This window comes from Amblyomma mixtum, chromosome 8 (assembly GCF_055824585.1).
Source record: "Amblyomma mixtum isolate Tamu chromosome 8, ASM5582458v1, whole genome shotgun sequence".
NCBI lineage: Eukaryota > Metazoa > Arthropoda > Arachnida > Ixodida > Ixodidae > Amblyomma > Amblyomma mixtum.
Window position 1 is genome coordinate 66,844,701 of NC_143019.1, and position 10,206 is coordinate 66,854,906.

The 10,206-nt window shown below is 46.1% G+C and overlaps 1 protein-coding gene across 1 annotated transcript in view; it reads right to left on the reverse strand.

The window, feature by feature from the left end:
- LOC149332816 (uncharacterized) overlaps nt 1–8,577 on the reverse strand; it is a 34,146-nt gene extending 25,569 nt beyond the window's left edge. Inside the window, exons 1-4 of the mRNA XM_089558414.1 lie at nt 8,055–8,577; nt 6,694–6,858; nt 3,638–3,904; nt 2,320–2,497 (exon numbers count right to left, since the gene is read on the reverse strand). Coding sequence (XP_089414540.1) covers nt 2,320–2,497; nt 3,638–3,904; nt 6,694–6,858; nt 8,055–8,325 — 881 coding nt within the window. The 5' untranslated portion in view covers nt 8,326–8,577. The remainder of the gene's footprint in view (nt 1–2,319; nt 2,498–3,637; nt 3,905–6,693; nt 6,859–8,054) is intronic.
- Between the last annotated feature and the right edge of the window lie 1,629 nt (nt 8,578–10,206).

Consider the following 10,206-nt stretch of genomic DNA (forward strand, 5'->3'; position numbering starts at 1 on the left):
ACAGCATTTTATGTCTAGCAGTAAAAGGAACTGTTTAATAAGAAAACTTTTTTGCAATGAAAAAAATGATGTGACAAAACCCGAACTACGGAAATTTTTTAACCAGACTTGCACCTGAATTAGAGCTAAAAAAATATTGTCACATTTTTGCTCCCTGAATTACGGAACAATTAAAACCCTGAAACGAAGCGCCCAATACATCTGCTGCTCAAGTGCTCTCTTCCAGTGTGGTGCCACCTGTTGTGAGCGTGCACACGTATGCAGACATGCACATACCTGAGAGCAATGCTTCTGGATTGCCATGCCACATAACTCATTCAAAGCGCCAACAAAATCAAATGCCTGAGTCAAAATTCAGTCGCGGCACACAACTATTACAACCTTCCGCAATAGGTCTCAACACCGTGGAAAGCATGGTATGGGGCCCAGGACTAAATTCTTCTGAAAGGACGGGGCTGGCACTTGCATTGTTGAGCACTGTGAGGTGTGTTGTGGGGACGAAGAAGTTCTACAAAAACAACCAGACACTTCACAGAAGGTTACAGTTCAGTGGCCAGCCTGGATTAAGTGCCATATGAACTGATTTATAGCAACATCCTCTACGAGGGGGTACCCAAAAGAAACCGGACTAATTTTTTGAATCAGCACAGCTTCTGTGGTACCGCGTTTTGCCGCTAGGAGCGCATAGAACGAACATTCCAGAGTCAGTAAGCCGAGTGCCGTCGTTGAAGGAGGTCAGACTAGTTTAGGCAGAGTTTTAGAGTGACGACTGTTTTGTGTAAGTGTCGTTTTTGCAATGGCTGATGTTCGTGAACAGCATGCGCCGGTGAAATTCTGATTTTTTCTCGGAAACAGTGGAACGGAAAGTCTTGAAATATTGAGAAAGACGTTCAAGGGCGATGCTATGGGGACAACTCAAGTGTTCCTGAATTAAATCCTGAACAAAGCAACAGTCATGCCAATGGAAAACTTCAAATTCATCTCGCCTCAAGAAAGCTCGTCAGGTGAAACCAAACCTCGAAACAATGCTGATTTGTTTTTACGAAGTGAGAGGAGTCGTCCATTCAGAATTTGTTCCGCAGGGTCAGACAGTTAACCAGGCTTTCTGCTTGGATGTTTTGAAAAGATTGGGCAACAGTGTTCGGTGGAAGCGGCCTGATTTGTGGCAGACGGCTGACTGGTTTTTCCACCATGGCAATGCCCCTGCTCACACAGCCCTGTCTCTACGACAAATTCGGACTAAAAATGGCATGACCTCTGTTCCTCAACCCTCATACTCACCCGACCTTGCCACGTGCTACTTTCTTTGTTTCGTAAAATGAAAAGACAGGTGAATGGAAAGCGTTTCGCTGATGTTGCTGAGGTGAAGAAAAAAACGACGGAGGGACTGTCAAGCATCACAAAAGATGAATTTAAAAAATGTTTTCAAAAATGGAATGAAAGATTCGACAAACGTATTATTGTAAGTGGAGAGTACTTTGAAGGATATTGAAGGTCTGTGCTGAAAATGTGAACAAATAAGTTCAAACAAAAATAAGTCCGGTTTCTTTTGGGTACCCCCTCGTATGCCCCTAGTTTTCAGTATGTGCGTCTCTGATGCTTCAAAGCCACACGGCAATATGTAACGCTTTTTGCATTACCTGGGTACGAGTTCAAATCTGCAACTCTTTTGCTTTGCTCTCACGCTGCTCCATCGACCTCAAGTACTCCGACATCACTTTTACCAGAAAGCTGTGATAGCTTCAAAGCATCAATGTTAAATTGTTGTTCTTCCTTTTTTTTGCCTTGCTATGCTGCGGTTGACACATAATGCAGGCACGTAAGCAGGGGGTGGGTGGGGGGATGTACAGTCTTTGTGGAAAGTATATCAGCCCAACGGGTCTGCTTCTGAGCCCTGCAGTGTCGCTCCTCTGGTGTACTCAGGGACCCTTATCTCAAGAAGGGCGGAGGAACTGAATTTCTCAACCCTACCAAACTTAGGACTCCCAAGTGCCCCGCTACATGGCTTGGAAGCAAACCCCTTGGGCTGTACATTTTTGACAAAGACTGTACCTAGAGTAGACCCCCATCCTCCTTAACCCCTCCCCTACCAGCTCAATACAATAACTTAGGGCGCTTCCTCCCAAAAAATCCTGGCTGCATGCCTGACCTAATGCCAGGCTTCCTTCTACTTGCAGATTAATAAGCTCACATCATCATCATCATAGAAATTATACCAACAGTGGACCACCACTATGCCAATCTGACCTAACTGCCACCGCACAGGGATCACTGCTTTTCAAAGACATTTCACGATTCAGTGAGCACCAAAGCACATACGAAAGAGCATTGGACTGGACAGCAAGGTGCAGTGCAGTGATGTTGTCACTCGTGGTCCGATTTGGGTCAGCACCGTAGCGGAGAAGCAGTTCCACACAGTCTCGATGGCCCTTCTGTGCGGCGATCATCACAGGTGTGGCCTTGTCCACAGCACCGCGATCAATCAGGGAGTCTTCGCCTGCAGAGGGCGGCAGTCACACAAACACAACACAGTAGCGAAACAACACCCTTCTCTTCTTCCCCGCGGATGGCACCACTGTATCCTACCACCAGACATCTGAAAAGTGCAAAGCTTGGCTAAAAGGATGCTTGGCATTTATAAAATTAGGGGGACCCTTAAACTGCATGATACGGGTATAACACAACAGCTTTAGTGGTTATTTGCTACTTTCTTCCTTACCTCTTTCTGATTAGACACACTCATTAGCATACTAGACCACGTGACAGACACACAAGGTCTCCCTTTAGCCAAGTTAACCGAATGTGCCTCAATGGGCTATGGGCACCAAGTTTCAACCTAAGGGTCATGGGTTCAATTCCCAACTAATCACCCCACTTTTTGTTTCATTGTAATTTATCTGCTTTCATGTCATAATGAAACTTCATAATGAATTCAGACTTGCTGCAACCTCACAGTTACTATTTAACTCGAGCTTTAATTATTTTCATTCCACAGCTCAACGTGTGATGTGACAGCCCATTCGACCAATCCTGAGTTAGCATGACAATGTGCACAGCTTTTCCTGCCAACGTCCGCTCTATTGCTGTCACACTGACCCTGCGCCTTCAATGTGCCAGCTACCTAAACATGCGCACCTCAACAGCCAATATCAGATCTTCTTCCCCTGTAGTGAACAGCAACCAGCATATCAGTAAAATAGTGGAAAAAAGAAACAAAAGAGCCAATTACACAAACCACTAGCCATTTTGTAGCCAATACAGGGTTGTAAAATGTTTTGTCACATTTACACATAAACGACAAGTGTTATAACTTGCGTACATGGAAACTCTACCTGTGTTACAACATGCATTTAAAATTAAGCACTTTGTGAACGAAACACATGCACATGTGACTGGTACCAAGTGAGTGCAAAGGACCCAGTGAAAAGCAGTAAGAAGGCAGAATGAGTTTACGATATACTGAGTGATGCATCACCCCAGAAACAGCTGTTATGCTCTGCCCTCACTTGCATCACCCTCTCCCACCAGACTGCTGTGCCATGATGCCAGATTCCTCGGCCCCTGTCCACACAATGTTGTGTTGCACCTGCTTCCCATGCTCTCATTTTGCCCTCTCCCACCACCCAGCGTCACTGACCTCTGGCCCTGGCTGTGTTGAGAAGAAACTCGAGGCAGCTGAGGCGTCCCTGCTGAGCAGCGACAAAGATGGGAGTCATGCGGCACTCATCGCGCACACTCAGCTGCGTGTGGCACCCGTGCTCGACGAGGCACTTCAGTGTTGCCAGATCACCGCGCTCCGCAGCTTCGTGCAGCGGGTACCAGAAGCCACAGTCACACTGGTTCACGTTTGCACTGCCAACGCAGAGAAGCTGCCGCACGACATCCGTCTCGCCAGCACGGGTCGCTGTAATGATGGCGAGCACAAAACTGCCTCACCCTTCGTGAACACTTCAACTGCACTGTCAGAAGGGAGAAGCCGCAGTGGAGCACTCCGGATTGATTTTGACATCCTGGAGTGCTTCAACGTGCACGGTCATCGCATAGCACATGGGCGTCATTTGTGCTTAAAGGCCCAGTGTTCTTATTCTAAGCAGTAGAATGCCCTCAACACAAAGAACTTAGCTGGGAAGCCTCGCTCGAGTGTTTCCGCAGCAAACTGCGTTGTGCATGCTGCCCTCTGCACCACAGCGAGCCTTACACGAGTGGCACACTGCAGTACAGAAGGCAGCATTTATGGCACCATTGTCAGGGCAACCACCACAGAATTTGGCTGGCCATGTGCTCCCATTCAAACACATTTTGGGGGAACTTCAAGAAGTTTTTTTTGTCTTTTGCTTCTTTGTCTGTGGTTAGCGCTGTGAGTGATAGCGGAGTACTCAAAGACTGCAAACAACGCATGCCCACGCATAGTGTCCCTCGCAGTAATTTTACATACAGTGACTAGTGTGCCAAGCATTGGCAGCTAGCCAAAGGAAGAGGGGGCGCCATTTCCAGTGACTGCCAGCAGTCAACGACTGAGGGCGCTACTCACAGGGAGTATGCCTAGCGCTTTTGTCAGGTCCACACTTGAATATTTGTTCGAAATTTGGGAACCGCACACTAAGAAAGATATCTATCAACTAGAGCTCATTGAGAGAAAGGCAGTATGTTTCATCTTTCATAAATACAGAAGGTCCAACTCCCCAACAGAGCTCGTGAAAGAAAATAACATCCCGTTCCTTCGTATGCGCAGAAAACTAAAAAGTATATCTTTCCCTCATAAAATTTTGGCGGGTAAGCTTAGCACTGCTTCCCCTTCATTCCTCCGGCACTCCACTGCTCGAAGGACCAGTCATAGTAGGAAGCACTCTTTACAGACTTTGATTCTCCCCTCAAACAATATCTTCCTGAATCAATTTTTCACTCTCCCAGTGAGAACAAGCACTACAAACTTTTTTGATTCAATAGAAAGGCAATGTTTTCCTACACTCAATTTCAGTATGTATTGCTGCTTGTATTTTTTAAGTCATCTTTTAAATTTCATTGTGTTATGTGTCACATGCAAGTTTCAAGTGCTTGTAGTCATAGACAGTACAATTTCAGCCAAGCTCTTGCACAGCCTCTTTAAGTAGGTTTAAGCTGACAGCAGTTCTTGCCTAACGGGGTCCGTTGTGGGTCATAGCTAGTTAAGGTGCTAACAAATGGATGCTGTAAATTACATGGGTTCAGCATTGCTGGTAAGTTGGCAGTCACTGCACAGGACCCAAAAGTCAAGCAGTGCACCTGGAAGGGCACCAGAGTCAAATTCTGAAATGCAGGCCACGCTCACCATCCACAAGTTAACGTGGTTAGAACCAAAATGAAAGGTCATCTGCATCTCTATTCTAAGCTGTTATGTTATGAGAGACACTCAGACACAAGCCAGTCAGAAGCCACAGCACAAGCCAAAACCTCATCACCATCTTAGGACTCGAAACACCACATATTAGGGTTTTCACCTTAATTTCTTGAAAATAACAAGCTATTTTTCAGTTCGTTTGTTATAGCCATGAAATAACTTATACTGTAAACTAGCTTTCAACTTGCAACACATCGGAGTAGCTACAAAAGTTGCTTGTAATAATGCATAATGCATCTGAGCACCGGATACACTTGAAAAAAATAGCTGCGTGTAAACTGGCCTACACTAAGAGGGTGTACGATCTGTTGGACTTAAGTATGCATAGATGATCTTGAGAGGCACATACTGAAGTAAGACATGATGTTGGGCTGGTCGGTTCATAGTGATTGCCAAAAGAACTGCGTGAACACAACGGGACAAGAAAAGGCACAAAGACACACACAAAAAGCACAGAACTCCCAACTGACTTTATTTTGTGAAAACAGGGTGCTTGTAGAGGCTATCAATCTGACAATCAAGGTACACACCCAAACAGGCGAAGGCAGTGCAATCTAGGAATTTGATCTCTTTCCTTGATAGAGATAATGAAGGCGAGCTGTTTTTTGCCTTGGCAAGGGACTTTGTTTTCATCAGATAAGGAAAACCAATTTATGCTGTCGAAAACTCTTACAGGGCAGGGGTAATCTAACCGAAAGAGAGGTTATTGAGGCTTACTTCATCTCCAAAAGGGGTGAAAACTGTGTCAGCTCGCCTTCATTATATCTATCAAGGAAAGGGATCAAATTCCTAGATGGGCAGGAATTCCTTGATTGTCAGGTCAATAGCCTCTATAAGCGTTGTTTTCACAAAATAAAGTCAGAAGTTCTGTGCTTTGTGTGTGCTTCTTTGTACCTCTTATTGTCCCACCGTTTTTGCATTTTTTTGGGGCAATTGAGAAGCACCTGTGGGGAGTGGTTACGTTCAAAATGATGGCTGAAATGCGAGCTTGTCAGTCACTGTAGAAGGTGGAGAAGAAAACCCAGGCTTTTTTTCACGCAACAACAAGGTTACTATGGCTAGTACATTTCTCATTGGCTCAGAGCAGATGAACATGGCTATGCACCATGCTTACAGGTCAGAATGCAATGACATGATCCTTTAGCAGTGATGTCACAGAGTTTTCGTGTTACGTTTTGATCAGGTTTTCTGTTATGCTACTACAGAGATGACAGTAAACTTTGTTAATGTGGCTATTGCAAGCAGACTGCCAAGGATAAGAGCAGAAGTGCAAATTTTTCACACTCACCTAAACAAAACAAAACGAAATGACTAACCAGCTAGGAGCGGAGAATCGCCTTCATTGTCAGGGATGTTGACAGAGGCGTGGCTCCTGAGCAGTCGATTGACAATGTCGAGCAGCGTTCTGCCCCTCAGCCGCTTGCATGCAAGTAGCAGCGCCGTTTCACCTTCGAACGTGCGCCAGTCGACATCTGTGTCAGCTAGAAAACAACACATCACAGTGAATTTCACCACTGAAGCTCTGGACATGTACAACAACATATGCGATTCTTCAGTGACAACGTTGCCACTTCAGAACACGTGCACAAAAGAAATACCTGTGCAGTCTAGACTAACCATAATGCAATATGGCTTGGAAACTGAGCAGCCTGCTAAGCATGCACAACTGTGCGAAGCCAGGTTATAGCCTGTAACTTCAGTGACAGCAAGCTTTTCCACGCCTTGAAAAGCTCTTTTGTTCCCGAAATATTATCATCAGGTTCATCACCTTGAAGTGCAGAAACAGAAATTTATTCCAGTGTAACATACTTGTGCAATTCCTGTTTTTCCTTCGTTTCCCAATGTATGCCTGTGAGCATACGTAAGCAATTATCCAAACTCCATCCTTGAACTAAAATAGTTATCCAGTTGACAAATCTGTCAGTGTTTGCTGTATAATCCTTAATTTAGCTAGCTATACTGCAAGCAACAAAAAATAATAACTCTCAGTACTAATATGGTTCGAAAATATGGGTGTACTAAAGACATGATAAATGCAAAGGAGTCCAGGCCACTGAGAACACAGACGGAAAAAGTTCTGAAGGAAAAAGAATACTTTCTCCTTTTCGTTCTGCGCTGCCACACGCATAGAACGTTCAACACTGATCACTGCAAAAACAAAATACTTCGATGAAAAATATGCACGCAGCCGAGAAGCCATTCTTCTCACACATGGCTTTGTTGAAAGCTACCTTGTTTGTGTTCTTGGTCAAATGGGAGCCTACAATACACGAAACACGAAACAAACACAAAACAAACTACACGAAACAAACTACACGAGACAAACTACACGAAACAAACTATGCCTCCGCAGCTGTCTTCTGGCGATTGATGAACGCAGGGCGCTCGTTTCAATTAGTGAACCACTATACTGAAACCAACGCGAATGTTTTATTTCAACCCGTCAGCTCACATGCGAGGCACGCGTTTCGTCTCCACAACGCAGCTTGACCACTTAATGCACAACCGAAGCACTGCGGCCGTCCATGTGGCGTACTCATGGGCATTTCTCTCTCTCTCTTTTTTTTTTTTTTTTCAAGGCGCGCCCAAAGGAAACGCATATCTCCGTGGGCTCAGAAACAAACACCGTCGGTCATGTTTGGAGAGACCTGACGTGACAACGTGGGGTATACCTCACCATGGCTGAGGAGGAGGTCCAGCACTTCGATACTGCATCCTGCCGCAGCCGCCTCGTGAAGCGGTCGCCAGCCGCGGTTGTCTTGCACGTCGACGGGCTTGCCGCTGTCGATCATTTCTTTCAACGCCGCCACATCCGATGATACGACGGCGACGCTCACATTCGAACGGGTGTTGTTCCACACTTCAGTGAAGTCCATGGCCTTCTTCGTTCCGGGGGTGTAAATGCAGAGGAGTGGTCGTGAGCTGTTGCCGTGTTTATTTACAAACATGCGACCGACGCGCCTGACGTTGCCGCAGTGCTGCTGTGCTCGCCATTCGACCAGATTGCCGTCGATATTATCCACTTCGGTTATTTTCACGGAAAGCCGAGACAACTGTGGCCGAAGGCCTTAGCGCGTCCAAGCCAAGCTAAGCTAAAAATAAGAATGTTTCCAGAATTTTTTTTTTCCAATGGCGCTAGGAATAAAAGCATGCAGAAAAAAAAAAGGCTCGGAAGTGGGCGTTTGGCGATAGCCTTTCGTACAAGTCTTTATACCGACTGTTGCGTAAATCAGAGAAAATGAAAACAAAACTATCTCGGCCTAACCGCGCGTTTGTTCGGGCTCAAATTTCGCACAGAGGTTGCATTTGATGGTCAATTTTGTTTTATACTACATTTAGGTGGAGTTCTTGCATGATTCGGTCAGAATTGTTTGGAAATCCGCATCGTCTGCGGTGGCGGCGAACCAAAACCGAAATGGTACCCGGTAACTCTATGCCGGTAACCGCACTTTTGTTCTGGCTCAAATTTCGCAGAGAGGTTGCATTTGATGATTAGTTTTGTTGTATACTACATTTAGGTGGGATACTTGGCTGATTCGGTTAGAATTATTTGCAAAAAAAGTTTTTTCCTCCTTCCATGAGTAGAGGTGTGCGCTGGGTGTGCGCCCATGTGTGCGCCGAAACGCCGGCGCGCCGCCGCCGGTGGGATCTGAAACCACGACCTCCGAATTTTGCGTCCGGTGCTCTATATTTTAACTCTATGGCTCTACCAAATGAGCTACAGCGACGGCTGCATGGACGGCTGTCCATAACGTTGGCTGTCCAGTCCTCTACTTTGGGGGATATTTATGTGTGGTGTAGGCGAACCTTGTTCTACAGCCCCAGCCCCGTCCAAAGCGGCGGACGTAGTATTACCGCAAATACCATTTAAGACCGTGGTCGAACGGTGAGGGCTGTGCGAGAACCCTCAATGCTAGTTATGGCATCAGCTGACTGTCAGATTCGAGGCACTCGTTAAGCTACTGGGCAGACAAGGGAAGGGAAAAGAGGTGCTCGTCACGAGGTACACCCAACAGTAACCGAAACCAAGGAGCAGATGGGATGTTTTAGTGCGCTACCACTTGTGTAGTAGCCATTCCCTGCTTTTAGACGTTGTTTGTCTGAAGCCTGATGTTACCCCTTTTATAGGGGTGGGAACAGACATGTTAGCGGCAACATCAGCAAAGACAAACCACTCTTGAGATCGGTCCTCCGATCAAAACGTCGAGTCAAATAAATATGTTACCTTTAACGAAGTGCACACTTCGCTATATATATATATATATATCGCGTGTTGCGGAAATATACGCGCCCCGTAAAATGATTCTTTCAGCTAAACGGGCGCATTGTTCGAGCTCAAATTTCGCACAGAAATGGCATTTGGTCGGCAGAATTGTTTAATACCACGTTTGCTTGGGGTACTTACCTGATTCGAACAGAATAAGTCGGATATTCACATCGTCTGCGGCGACGACGAAGGAAATTAAGCCGCTCTGTCAGCGATCGCACTGGTGGCGCCATCTCGTTTGTTCGCCTAGCAAGGACGCAGCCCTTTCTTCCTAAGGTGTCGGCTCACTGTTGACGCTGTGGTGCCGAATAGCAAACCTGCGCGTCGGCAGTAAAGCCGTGGGTTTGAGTCGAAAGCGCCCTCAATTGCATCAGCAATAAAACTCCTGGAGCTTCCAACATCGCATCTTTTCGTTCTTCCGACAGTTCCAGTTGACAGAAACTTGTCGACCCACCTTTTCAGAGATTCTCGATGCGGCGGTCGACGATGGAACTCCGCACGAAACTTCTTACGCACGAAGCGCATGGAATTGGATGCGCACATCCATGACACGGCCATGGCC